The sequence below is a fragment of the Octodon degus genome, unplaced genomic scaffold (genome assembly GCF_000260255.1).
Source record: "Octodon degus isolate 3935 unplaced genomic scaffold, OctDeg1.0 scaffold00085, whole genome shotgun sequence".
NCBI lineage: Eukaryota > Metazoa > Chordata > Mammalia > Rodentia > Octodontidae > Octodon > Octodon degus.
Window position 1 is genome coordinate 4,519,029 of NW_004524661.1, and position 14,663 is coordinate 4,533,691.

Here is a 14,663-nt window from a genome sequence, read left to right on the forward strand (position 1 = left end):
CACACACACACACACACACACACACACACACAGAGGTTTGTCATCACTAGGCAATCATTCACACAATCTAACCTCATGTGCTTTCAACTAGTGTCAATCTGACATCAACAGTGAAAATTCCCCTTTCACCCACTGTGCCCCAGGCTCGCAAATGAACTAAAAAGAAATGAAGGAGCACAGCAGCTTATTTATCTGTCTAGTTCCCAGAAGTTATGATGCCTCAAAAAAATCTCATAAAAAAGAGCCATGAAGCCCATTATTTTCGATATTCTTGTGCATTCATGCCAAATGTCACAAAACACCTGCCCCCCTCTCTTACCAAAGCATCAAAGACGAGGATGTCATACTCATTACTCTGAGAATGCTCCATCATGATGTTGAACAGGGCGTCCAGAGTATCCTGAAGAAACTGAACAAAAAAAGAAAGGTTGCATTCAGAGAGAGGAACAGGTGTCCCCGAAATCTATGCAAGAGAATGGAGACATGAACCTGCCACATGCCATGTTTCAAGGGTTCATTATTCCCAGGAGCCAGACCTTGGAGCACCCTGACTGTCCATAATGGCAGCAAGGATTGTGTTTCAGTAATGCATATATGACAGCCTTATCTCACGACAGAGCACTGCACAATACAGAAGAGCGAACCACTTCACTTCCAAAGATGGGATCGACCACACAAGCACTGTATTAAAATAAGTTAGATAAAAATATATGTTGTTTCTCTATTCTTGGGAAATTTAAGAGGAGCCAAACCTTCCTGTTGTGGTTGCCCATTAGAGGATTAACGACTGAGAAAGTGTGTGAGGGTAACTTCAGTAGTGCTTTGAATCTCTGTGTGGGTGCTGGGTATGTGGCATGTACATACATAAAACTTCAATGATTTGTAAGTACTCTGTGCCTATTTTATCATATGCATAATTACATTTCAATAACAAACTTTTTAAGAAGAAAAGAATTATAAAAAGGGCCAGCTGAATCTCTCCCAACTCACTTCTCCAAGCTGCCCAAAGGAAATGGACCTTATCAGAGGGCCGCCTGGGGGACTTCCCTTGCCATTGCCAAAGGAGATAGATTGGTCAATAGTTTCTATTGAAAGCATTAATCTGGAAACGCTATCACTGTTTTTCCAGGGTTGTGCAGCTAAGCAAATTTTCTCTCCCAAGAAATGAGGCAGCACTTCCTATAATCCCTCAAAACCCAGGGCTACCACAAGAGATGCTTAATCTGAAAGTTTCTAGCTACACCATATTCCTGGTGGAAACCAGATCACCAGGACTGCTGGAAAACACATGTTCCAACTCATAGTGCTGGAGAAGAGAGCTGCTTTAATTAGATCTGTGCTTTAGATAATTTATATTCTCCACTAGCATGAGGACACAATAATATACCTTACATTTGCATTGTTTTCTGCTTGCTTCACTTAGAATAGAAGCCCTAAGGTCTTCGTCTTCCTCATCTTTAATACATAATGCTCTCCCAGCAGCATAAACTAAGAATACTTTTTATTTCTAGCAATGTGCATGTCATGCTGAGAGCACGCTACTACTATACTACTATGTATGGCAACTTATAACAGCAAAATAAAAATTTACACTTTGTGGCAGTTAGGGTGCAGTGTCAACCGGAATGGCCTGGGAGTCCACCCATGGGATTGGTGGTGCATAGTTCTAGGTGGTCATGGAGGGGTAGCCCTGAATCTAGTATCGGTCCTTCACTCCTTTCTCCATGGGACTGCTCCTCTGCCTATTTCCTGGCTGCCATGGACAAAGCATCTTTGTTCTGCCATGCCTTGCCATTATTATATTTCTTCCTGCAGTCAGCTGACCACAGACTGAGTCTCTTTAAAACCTTGATCCAAATTAGACTTCTTTAAATTGTGGGTGTCAGGCATTGCGCTTCAGTGATGGAAAAGCTAGACACTGCACTATTTATTGAACTTGTATATCTTATTGCCTTTAATCACTTATTGTGTGTTGCATGTAAGGCACTGTGCTGAATACTTATAAATATCATCATTTTGCATACAAATAGTGATCTTGGCTATGGTAAGTGGAAGAGGTGAGGTCTATATCCAGGCCAACTGATTTCCAGAGACCAAACACAGCCAGAGTGTCTAAGAGTCAGTATTCAGGCCATTGGCCAAATCCTTCCCCTGTATCTCCCCATAAGGCTTTCTCATGGAGAATTGGGCCAGTAGATTGATCATCAGAGGAAAAGCCACCTTATCTCCTTCCAGGCTTTTCTCCTCCATGGCAGTTATGCTTGACTTAACAATGTTCTACCACAAGCACAATGAGGCCCCACTGACCTTCATTACTTCTTCTCCATCCACAATCTTCAGCTTCTCTAAATTCTCCTGTAGAAGTTCAGGCTTCATTCGCCACTTCAGCAAACCCAGCAAGCCCACTACAACAGAATTCAGACAAATAGCATCATTATGACAGCCTAGAGCATCCACAGTAGGACTTCTCTGGGCTTGCACACCTATGCACATGTGTACACGTACACACACACACACACACACACACACACACACACACACGTGTACACATCCATACCACAGACAAAACGCTCCACAGCCGCATTACCATTCTGGGTGAGTTTGGTGGAGCACACCAGGGTAGAAATGGAGAACACATCTCGGGAACTGACAGAGAGCCCCCCAACACTGCTGTAGCTCCGGCTCAAAGTAGCCCCCTTGCTTTCCATATGATGTCGATAAGAGGGGAGAGTGAGGTAAGCACTGGCATCCTCCATCTTCTTGCTGTCCCCCTGGAAACAACACTTTGGTTACTGCCCCAAGTCCAGACTCCATGTGCGACCTTCTCAGGGATTCCTGTGGCCCAAGCATACCCTGTAAGGTCAGGAGCATCAGAAATAGTGAGCAAAATCATCAGGGAATTAGTGAACATCTAATGGAGAGGCGGGGCTGCTATTCCCCAAAAATGCCTTGACGGAAGAGGGGTTGATCAACTAAACAAAGGCTCAGTGAACATCATTAGAGAATGGAGGGCTGCGGAGCAATTCAGTAGTCAAGCGCTTGCCTAGCATGCACAAGGCCCTGGGTCCTGTCCCCAGTACTGAGAGTTGGAAACTGAGAAATGAGGGGAAGAAGGGGGATCAGAGATTCCCAGAGAGGAAATTTTAATCCACCCTAACCCATCTTAATCCATGTATGCGATGCCATCAGTAAGAGACGAAATCCAGCTTAAAGCTGAAGTTAATGAAAACAAGACACTGGGTCATGGCTCTGGGACCAGGCAATGTTCTACCATTCGCTATTTCATGTCATCTTGGGTTCACTGCTTGATGTATCTGTGTCTCATTTTTCTCATGATTAGAAGGAGTAATCATTCCCTTACCTCATAGAGTTTCTCAGTAGACTAAATAGGAAAATGCAGAATACATAGCACAGGGATAAACTGGGAAGCGCTTCAAGCATGCTGGAATGAATGCAGAGAGGCAGGACTAGCAGGGATCTTAGTTAAAGGCCCTCATCTCTCACTGGGAGTGGTGCTAGGTGTTCTGCAAGGCTTCGTATGCTTCATTTAATCCTCACAACAAGCATATGAAGCAGATTCCACTGTCATCTTCAGTTCACAGGTGAGAAAGCTGAGGTTGATTGGGGTTAAGTCAAAAGAAAACTGACTCCAACTGGGTCTCTCCCCAAAAGACTTCATAATCTGTTGGGAAAAATAGCTTTCAAGTTAGGAACCATGTGACACATGAAAAACTGAGGCCATATGGAAGAAATGTTTCTCGTAGATCTCTTACACATCCTGCAGAGGTCTCTACACAGTCATGAGCCCTTCTTTTTCTTTTTCTTTCTTTTTTTTTTTTTCCTTTTCTTTTATTCAGTGCTGGGGACTGTGCACTCACTATCTTGTATAATCCTCAAGATGATTTACAGAGGGCTTACAGATGAAGAAACAGTAATCTAGAGAAGTTAAGACTTTTGTCCAAAGCCACATAGCTAGTGGGTCCTCATGTGTGTGATCTTGGGGTGCCTGCTATTAACTGCTAAGCCATCCTGCCATTTCCCTTTCCTTCCTGTATGCCCCTTCGTTGCACTGTACCTTGAGGACAACGAGGTCATGGCACCCGTCATGCAGAGTGGTTCCATCTTCTTTCATCAGCTTCACATAGGACATGGCAAAGTTCTTTTCTCCTTTGTCTTTAGCTGGAAATAGCATTGTGAGGTCAGGAAAGAAATGACACATAGTCCTCCCAGCTATTGTTTGCTTCTCCTCCTTAAGGAAGCTATGGAGATGTCATTTGCACAGTTACTCACATTCCAAGGAGGACCGATGTCGAAACATGAAACGCAGATGGATCTTCTGCATGTCTTCAATGGGGACAGCCACCTAGGCAGGCAGACACCACAGCTCAGGAGACAATAAGTTAAAGGTCCCCTTGCACCCCCCACAAAGCAACCTGACCATTCAGCTGTGAGTGCTGCATGCTGATTTACTACCCATCCATCAAGCCTGATGAACTGTAAATAAATTACATAAGAACTAGCTATGAAGAGAAAATAAAGTACCAAATGCAATCCATTTGGCAAATTGCATTCCCAGCCAATGAAAAGAGGTCTGTAAATTATAGTGAGGAAAAATGAATCTCCCCAATTGATATAAAAGTCACATAACTTTAGCACAGGATTTGATGCACTGCAAACTGCACAATGCACATTTTCCTTACACACTCCAGGAGTCTTGGCAATTGCAGCAGGGTTTGGCAAATTAACAATGGCCATTAGGGAGTTTGCTTGAGGACTCTCATTTATGTAAATTAATAAGGTGCATTAACCCAATAATATTTGAAAAAATCCTAGTGGTCATCTCCTCTCTGGTTGGACACATGCAGATGATTTTACTTCTGACAACCCTAAGCCAAGACAATCACCCACTGGTCAACCAGCACCACTGTCTGGTGGGGGGTCTGCTGCAGCATTAATTAAGGTGCTTTCAGCTGGGCACTGGGCTGCCCAAGTCGCGAAGCCTCACAGCTCTACTGCAATGTGCAACTGAAGCCAATGCAGAAAAGCTCAGCTACCTGCAAGAGCAATACTGGAATTTTTAAAATGAATAACTTTGCAACCACATCAGTGACTATTTAAAGCCAAACAGGTACACACATTGCAGCAGTTTCTGCTCCAGAAAGTAAAATTTGACCTAGAAGAAGTCCACCCTCCTGTCTGTGTTTCAGTCTAAGCAAATGAACTGGGTGGCTCTTGGGCCCCTGCAGTCTAAGTCAACCCTTCATTTCAGTCTTAAAGGTAGCCAGAAATTGCAGTGTGTAGGACATCCATGTACAGCGACATCTGCACATCCGAAGAGTTACCTGTTCACACCAGGTACCATACAACAGTTGTGCACCAGAAGCTAAGTAGGGTACAAGAGGGCAAACACAATCTACCCAGTTCAATAGTTCTCTAATCCCAAAGTTGGGTAGCTCAACATTTTGTAGAAAGTGAGCACAGGGGAATCACTGAGGAACATACGGATGTTCTTGACAAGACAAGAACCACTAGAGTATCAACAGCTATCATCAACAAAAAGTCATGAGCCTGCACTGAGTTTAGAGCCATGCCACAAAGTGAGTAAAGAATAGTGCCAATTTATACGGCAGAGATACTTGACATGGTTATCAAGCCTTACTATTCAATGAATTAATTATAAATTCTTAATCCAATGGAGAATATTCCTTCCTGCTTAGTGTGATAGTTTGATAATGCAAATATTTGTGGTTAAGGTCCCTTCTATCTGAGGAACTATCCACAAAGGGCATCTTTTAGGCATCTCAGGGCTCACACTTGATGGGAAGCTTTGTCATTCCTCTGAACAGAAGTGCACAGCTCCAAGGGCTGGGCACTGTCCGCAAGAACACTATTGGGCAATTTCACATTTCTTCAAAAGAATCAGGGTGCCTGTTAACTGGGCTAATATTTCAAGTAGGCTAGGGTATTGTTTCAAATCCAGGACAGCCCCTCACATAGCACTGCACCCTCATTGATGGTGATTTCTGTTGTAACCCAGAACTAAAGATGGTTTTACCACTGTATCCCCTCAGAAAGAATAGTCATAATTCTCCCCAAAATTGAGCTGGATATTCCATGAAAAAAATCCAACATGCTATATTCTTACATGCTATTCACAGTACTTGGGTCTCTCAAGCCTCCTACCTGCTTAGATTAGAGTAAGGAAGTTCTTTAAAGTGCTCAACAGCGATGCTAGACCTGGGTATGATGCTAGGAAAGAAAAGATGCTACAGTTGATGAGGTTTGGACAAGTCTCTGCACTCTCTCTTCCTTGTGCAGCTCTTCAGAGCATGTGTACATCTGAAAGGCTCTGAGAACCCTAAAGAAGAAAGCCTTTTAAGGTCTGTACTTTTTGTGAAATTTCTCACAGTTATATGACCATGAACTATATCTTAATGAATGATGATTTAGTATTCCATGGACTGCTTGGATCGGGGTGTTGTAAGACAGGGCCTTAGAGATGACCTGTGTCACATGTGTGGAATCGTTGCCTGCTCCCTCTCTTGTCCTCCCAGCATGCAGAGCAAGACAAAGGCACACACCACACTGAATTACACTGCCTTGCAGAACCAAGAGTCTACTGATGGAGGGACATCCCAAAGGAGTATCCACTTCTGCTCAGTTTAGTTTTATTTAATTGTTTTTGGTATTGCGAGACAGTGTCCTGCTATGTAGCTCGGGCTGGCCTGGAATCATAGCAATCTTCCTGCCTTGGCTTCTCAAGAGTACAGTCCCATTTTTCACACCAATCACAAATGCCAAGTCTAATCAAAAATGTGTTCCCTGCGCCCCTTCTGGGGACTTCTCTGATGGTGTTGTGTGGATTGAGTTCTTTTGTCTTCACAGTCATCCTGTTCCTCCCATTTTAAAGATAGGGAACCAGAGCAGAGTGGCCAAATGACTTGCTCAGATCGGCTACCCAGAGAATGAATAACAGAGGTGAAGCATGAGCTCTCGACCGTGTAGGGTTCTAATTTAATTTACTGCACTGGTCTCATAAAAAGGAGAAAGAATGCTAATATCTCCAGTCCATTCCTACTCCCTTGGGTAGAAGTGAAGAACACAACCATAAGCCAGCAGGCCCAGCTTCCCAGCCCAGTTCTGACCCTTCCTGGTAGTGTTATCAGGGCCAGGCTACTTACTTCTGCACCAGTTTCCTCCTCTGTAAAATGAGGAAAGTATGATGCAAATCTACTTGGTAATCAACAAATGAATTTTTTTTTTCATTTATGTATTTGTTACAGGGTCTCATTACCCAGCTCTGACTCATAGTGATCCTCCTGTTTTTAACCTCCCATGTGCTGGGATTACTTGGTTGCTGGCTCAGCACATCCCAGGGGTGGGACCAATGCGGCATGTCGTGCCAGGGATCGAACCCCAGTCCCTGCACTTGCCTAAGCAGGCATTTAGTCCACTGAGGTATCTCGCTGGCCCCAAATGAATTATTTAAATGGAATGCATGGGGGAAAAAAGTGGCCCACCACATGAACTACATACATGTTTGTTTCCATTGTTATGACTGTTCTCATTACCTTCACTGTCTCCATCCAGCGCGGCTGTTTGACTTGATAGTACACGACAGAGCGATACTCATTCATGGGCTTGTCCCCAGCTCCCACACAAATTGCATTCTGACACAAGAAAAACAGAGAAAGAAAGAAAACACTGCAGTGTTGCATTTCCAGTGATTGGGCAATTTTTGGTCCTGTCTTAGGACCCAGGACAAACCTGCCTTCCCTGACTTCTGCCAGGTCCCTATCACGGTCCTTTTACATGATGGATTTATACATGAGCATGGTTGGCTGGTGAGTGACAGCTGCTTAACTACAGAACTCTATCACTCCTATTCTGGGAACCACCAGAGCGTGGCAGGTGCTGACATGGCTGCCTCATTGCAGATGGTAACCAGCCTTGGAGTTACTGCACTCTGACAGTCTTATTAATCCTATTTGCTTCCCCAATGTGAAATGTGCACAAAGTTTACAAGCAGGCTCAGCTCAGCCAAGCAGTGCTCCTTCTGATGGAGCGCTAATGCAAACACTCCAAGGTGGGGGAGGGGTCGCTGGGCAGTGGGCGACAGCATCAGCTTGGGAAAGATACCGGGGTGCCTTGCATGCAGACCAAGTCTCAGAGAAGCTGGGGCAGGTGATTCAGTTCATCCCAGAGTGAGAGAGCATTTGTGGGTGCCAGGCCCATGTGAAACCCCAAAGAAGGGGAATGAACCTGATACGCAACCGGATGTGACCTCACAGTTTGCGGAGAGGACATTAGATGAGCCATCGGTCACTGAGCTTGTGAAACGTGATGACAGACAGAGTCCTGAGGCATGGAGGAGGATGAGCGCAGCTGAGCATGCAGGGAGGATGCCTTGCAGAGAATGAGCTAGGCATCTGAAAGAGGAATCCTGAGTTGGTTTGGAGCAGAAATGCAGGAACGCACTACAAGTGGAGAGCAAGCACGGAGCATGGGCACCACGTGTGCACTTAGGCTTTGATTCCTTGCCATAGAAATGGCCTTCTGCATTTGGGAAAAGAACAAGGTTGCCAGGAATTATATACAAGTTGTATACACCAGCACCTGATTCATGTTCTCGCTCGCTCTCTCTCTTCCCTCTATGTTTCCTTCTCCCCCACCACTCTGCCCTCCACCTCTTTATTCGAGCAGTTTCAGCCTCAACACAAGATCCAAACCAGGATCACCAAGAAGAAGCCTAAGTGTAGTTTTCAAACCAGAATAATTAATTTTTAATCTCAGTCTCTGGACTTTTAGGGACACGGTGAATGGTTTTTAAACCCCAGATTTTGAAATCATAGTCCTATGTGTCTCTGGACACTTTGATGGTGAGCAAGTTCATGCCTCTCACTAGTTTCCAATGAGCCCGTGACCCCTGCCAGTCTGTGCCACCAAAGAGGGCCACAACTAGATACTCCATGGTCTCCAGAGAAACAAAAGTAGAACCCTCGGGTAAAGTGTCCTCCCACTCTGCCTGCAAAACCCCCGCTTTGCTTCCAAGGCAGAGGAAAAGAAAGAGCTCAGTTTCAGTACTGACTGACGGTATTTGCTGACAAACAAAATCCACTTGAAAATAGAGCAGAGCTTTTTCCAAGTACTTACCTCTCACAAAACAAAGACAACAAGGGAGCTGGAAATGAAGGTAGACGCTAACCTCTTGGTTTTCTATTGTATGAAACCTTTCACAACTTCTTGAAGCAATGAACTGAAACACTCTTCCAAAGGTTTTCAAACCACCTAGAGAATACTTAATAACCAGCATCCTGTAAGCCACCTCACTCAATTCAAACCTCACAAACTACCTCTAATGATGACTGTCACTGTCTTCATTTCACACTTGGGTAAACTGAGGCTCAGCGAGGATAAGCACGTGTCCAAAACATAGCAGAGCTGGGACTATATCCAAGATTCCTTAGTTCCTGTACAAGTGTTCTTTCTGTAAAAGCCTACAAGTCTTATAGCTTTAAAGAGATTTATATCTAGTGACATTTATGGGCTTACAGTTTCTGTAACTTCAGTGAATCCCGTGTAGCTTATAAAATCTGAAAATGCACATATATCTCTGGTGAAAGTAAAATTGCTCTATGGCAGGCAACTGAATATCACAAAACTATCCTGAAGATGAAAATTTTTGATTTCCTAAGAATAAAGAAGGAAGCCTCAACAACACACTAAGACCAAAGACATCCTCCCCAGCTCCAGCACTTCAAGGATCAGACTGAATGCTGCAGTGTGGGGAGATAGCTTCGTGGCCAGAGAATGAGCCCAGTCTTAGGGACAGTATAGATCTGTACATATCTCAAGTCAGACTGCAATAATTTTCATATCTCCCATTCTCATGACTTCCAGTTGATGGCATGAGGGCCTGGTCGGTGTCGGCAATTTAAGGTCAGTTGAAAATCAGGGGGAGAGTCACGAAGCCTGGAAGGTTGAGTGCCGACTTGGTGTTGGAAGAGACATCTCAGCAGGAGGAAAAGCCAAGGTGCCAACGCACGCTTTGCTTACTCCCGGTGAGGAAGGACAATACCTCAGATGTGAATGGCCTTCAAGCAGGCTGTGCACTCTGTACCGAGGCCGCATCATAGGAAGAAGCTAATTAGCACCTGAAGGTGAGACTCAGGTCTAGAGCTCATTATGCCTTTCTAATAATGATGACTAAATTTAATGAGCACCTATTATGTAGATTACCTCATCTGATAGTCACAAGAGTAAAGTGCAATTGCTGGTCCCATTTTTAGGCAGATTCTCAGGTTAAGAGGGGTCATGGAACCTGTTTGAAGTCATGTAACTAATCCACACTGCCCTAGGCTTCAGCCTGGACCCAGAGGTCCTGGACTTAACCACTGTGTCACCCTGCCCTCAGCGCTTGTCTCTACCACTTTAAGCTATGGCCTCAATGAAGCATGTGTTTCTTGGCCTGGCTGCATTTGGACTTTGGCACTTCCCTGGCAACTTGCTTCAGGTTGGACCGCTGGCTTGACTCACTCCGTTTCCTCCGAGGGCTTCCCTTGTGCTTGGATTCTCTTCTCTCAACGCTGCTTTCCCTCCTGTTACCAGCATCCCCTACATCCCAGACCCTACACATCTACTGTGTGTTTCACCTGCAGTCCCAAGAGAGGAGATTAAACTTCCTCATTTATAGATGAAAACCTTCGTCCAGGATCACACAACTAACTGGAAATGAGGGAGGGGTTGGGACTCTGTCTGATCTGAGAACCCACCCCATGAGCTTCTGTGCAACAGCCCCATCTTAGCAACATCCTGGAAACCCCAAGTGGCTCTACCTTCTGCTCCTGTTCTGCCAAACACTGGTTACACCTGGAGCATGAGGAGAAACTGATGCTCCTAAAGGGGACTGTTCCACAGGAACCCACAGTATAAAACACGAGCATTTGAATATACTCTGTGACACTTAATTAGGCAGTAATATTTATTTCTGCAAATAAGGAAAGAAAAGCCTCCCACAGGCTTACTTAGCAATTTTCAATAGTCAATCCACTGAACTCCCTCATAATTTCCCTAATAAATGAAACTGCAAATTATCACTGTGCCCCACAGTTACCTTTCTGCCTCAGCCCCCAGAATGCAAGCTTCTGCATTCATCTTTGATAAGCGCATCTGGGCAGCCTTGGTGCAACTTGAAAGGGCAGCAGGGGTGGAGGTGAGGACACTTCAGAAAGAAGATAAGATGCCTGCTCACCTGCCAACTGTTTGTTCTAATTTTTCTGCTGGTCACAGGAAAGGCAGGCATATCAATGTTTTAAAAATGAGTCTGAGCTTACAAAGTTCTCCAACAGGTACTGGATAAAAATAACTTCAAAGCAAAGGTCTGTACATTGGCGAAATGCAACTTTTCCTTTCAGATAAAATCCCTCAGCTCTTTCTTTGTGTTCCTTTGAGCCAAGTGTTTCCCACTTACTTTGTTTTTTAGAAAAGTTTTATCATTTGATAAAAGGAGGATGAGACGACTGCTAGGATTTTGTTCAAGTGGATATTAATTAATGTGGACAGTTTTAGGGGGAAAAAGTCAATGGTAAGCATCTCTGTACTTAAAAAAATAATCCTAAATCTTCCAGAATTTCATAGAAGCAGTTATCAGCCTCATTTTTAAAATGAGAGACAGTTGTAAAAACTCTACAGCCATTACAGTGAAGCAAATGTTCAAGATGGCCTAGAACCTGCAATCAAAGGCATCTCTGTACAAACCCTACGACCTTGGGTGAGTTGCTTCACTTGACAACTATTTAGGTTCCCCATGTAATGAGAGGGAGAAGGTAATGGAAGTGCATTATCACACAGCTTGAGGCACTGCAATTCCCCTGGGGAGGCCAGATGTCCTTAGGGACAGGGTGACATATCAGGCCTGAGCTCCAAGCTCCAGGCCTAGAACTGACAACTTGCCAATCTTCACCCCTCCCTCTGATCAATCCTCCTACCTTACTTTGCTATCTTATCCCTTACAGCGGCCTAAGAGGGATATTTGCCCATGCTAGAACTTCTGCTGAGAGCTGATTTTATTTTCAGCTAAGTATTCCAAAAGGAAAAATTGAGAAGCAAAACCCTCCCACACACTGGACACAACTGCTGACAACCTTAAAGGAAATAAAAGTAAATAAATGTAAACATGCCTGACAAATATTGTACAGGACATATGCTGTATAAATATAGCCATGTGCTTTGCATTCGTGAGTACACTCCGCTAGCCCTCTAGAGACCAATTTGCGAATAAAGCTTTCCACCCAAATTTCTGGCTGAGCACTGGGGAGTTGGATTAAGCATTGAGAATATCTGCTTTGAGGACATCCTGAGTCTCCACACCAGCCCAAGGCTCTGTATTGATCTTCCTTCCTACCATGGATTTTGTCTGAAAAAAGAAACCAACTGCTCGAGTTTCAACAAGAGCATTTTAACTGCATAAAGCAAAGCTATAAGCAGAGGCCAAGCCACACACACACACACACACACACACACACACACACACACACACACAAAAGAAGTAAGAGTCATGAAAAGAAAAGAACAGATGCTACAAAACTGCTTAGGTGTACAGGCATAACAACATGAGGTCTTCTTTGGGGACACTGTGCCAACCAAACTGAAAAGGTGTTTCTCACAATACTCAACACTGTCCCAAGGGACCCTGTCATTTAGGGAACACATTAAGGGAGAAGAAAAGCAAATCTTTATGGTAGCAAATCTTTATGGTCCCACACAGCCCTGGTCCTTACAGGCAGCGTCTTGCCGTCCTCTGTACACACACACATGATCACTTCAACGTTCCTCTGTGTGGTCTTGTTGTACTTGTCAAAGTCACCTTGTAGGAGAGTAATGTAGATGTCATTCCTGACATCCCCTGTGGCAGAAAAGGAAAGGAGACAAGAGTTGGGTAGGATCTCAGTGGGAGAGGCCTCAGTAACCAGAGAGGGTGCAGACTGCAGGAAGCAGAGTAATGAAATCAACAGCAGAACTGTGCAGAAAAAGGGTTTTTACCTGCCACAGAGGGGATGAAGGAGCACCAGAAAATCAGTTGTGGAAAAACGTGTAGGATGGTCAAAAATTGGCCATATTTTCTCTATGTTAAAATCATTTAATTTCCATCCTCTAGTGACACCTTCTGGGAAGGCAAAGGAAATCGCCAAATGAATTTGTCTTGGCCCATGAACAGCAACCAAATAATCTATGCACATCCACAGACCTTCACTGGAGAGGAGCAAGACAGGGAGAGCTGCTCCGTGTCCTAGGGACACGGGGCTAGACGTGAAATGCAGAGGACTTCCAGGAAAAGGGAGGATCGGAATGGAAAATCCTGTGAGGGAATGCTCAGGGAATAGAGAATGAGAGAAAGGCGGAACCACAGGTCAGGCCCCAGTGAACCACCATGAAACCACGCACAGAACAGGGTAAATCAGCAAGAGTGATCCTGGACAGAAGCCCAAGACTCAGGCTGCAGGCAAGAAAAAGATATTCTGCAGGCAAGAAAAAGATATTCCAAGGGAGTTTCCACATAATCTGACGTTAAAATCACATGCATGGGGCCGGAGAGGTGGTTCAGTAGAATAGGCACTTGCCTGACAAGCACAAGGGCCTTAGTTCAATCCCCAGTTACACACACACACACACACACACACACACACACACACAATAAATAAATAAATAAAATCACATGCATATTGAGAAAATGTTAATTATAGTGGATATTCCTGGAAACAGAGATTTGAGGGAGCTTTTACCTTTTACTTTATGCCTTTTCATGTCATTTGCATATTTTACAATAAGCATGGATTCCTTACATAACAAAAATAATTTAAAAATTTAAGAGAATGACAATGTTCCTGCACAAAGAATGGAACTGTCCTACATGGAGCAAAATACAACTGATGCCCATGATAAATTATTCAGTGGTAAAGCAATTGAAGAACACACTACAAATAAGCATGTTAACTGAGGGGGCATCATGTACATTAAGCGTGAATCCCATTTGCGAGGGAGAAATATGTGTATATTCATGCTACCTTCCGAGAAAGCGACGGAGAAAGGCAACGGAAAAGAGTGGACGCTTTGAAAAGAAACTGGATCGGGCAATCCAAGCCACTGCCACCTCCCCAGGAGCACCCCAGGAGCAAGCCACAGCAGCTGCTTCCCACCTGGCATGATGATCTCAGGGAAGCCCAGTTTCCGGGCTACCACGGTAGTCCTGTCCACCAGGTGTGGATAGTCCTTGCGGATTTGAGGGATGTCGCCTACCAGCATCTTTATGGTCACCCAAAGACCTAGAAGGGAACACTCACCATGAAGATCCAAGTCATTTACTCAGTTCCATGGCTCCATCCTTGCTGGAGAGCCCACTGAAGCAGACACATACAACAGCGGCTACAGTGACCCAGCCCAGGGGCCTCAGTGGCTAGACACCTCCAGGTTTAACAGTAGTGTACAGCAATAGCAGCCTCCGGCAATTATCTCACCTCTCTAAGCCTAGGATTTCTATTTTACTGTATGTTTTTGGTTGAATTGTTTTTTAGGGGAGGTTTATTTTTGGTGTTAAGAACCAAACCCAGGGCTTGTAGCTTGCTAAGCAAGCATCCTACTGCTGAGCCAAATCCCCAGCCCCTAGC

General features: G+C 44.5%; 1 protein-coding gene across 1 annotated transcript in view; it reads right to left on the reverse strand.

The window, feature by feature from the left end:
• The window catches only part of Dock2 (dedicator of cytokinesis 2), a 478,084-nt gene that overhangs the window by 388,758 nt on the left and 74,663 nt on the right, over positions 1–14,663 (reverse strand). Inside the window, exons 13-21 of the mRNA XM_004637060.2 lie at positions 14,196–14,321; positions 12,780–12,904; positions 7,572–7,670; positions 4,291–4,363; positions 4,076–4,179; positions 2,588–2,771; positions 2,308–2,405; positions 320–409; positions 104–156 (exon numbers count right to left, since the gene is read on the reverse strand). Of these exons, the coding sequence (XP_004637117.2) occupies positions 104–156; positions 320–409; positions 2,308–2,405; positions 2,588–2,771; positions 4,076–4,179; positions 4,291–4,363; positions 7,572–7,670; positions 12,780–12,904; positions 14,196–14,321 (952 nt within the window). The remainder of the gene's footprint in view (positions 1–103; positions 157–319; positions 410–2,307; positions 2,406–2,587; positions 2,772–4,075; positions 4,180–4,290; positions 4,364–7,571; positions 7,671–12,779; positions 12,905–14,195; positions 14,322–14,663) is intronic.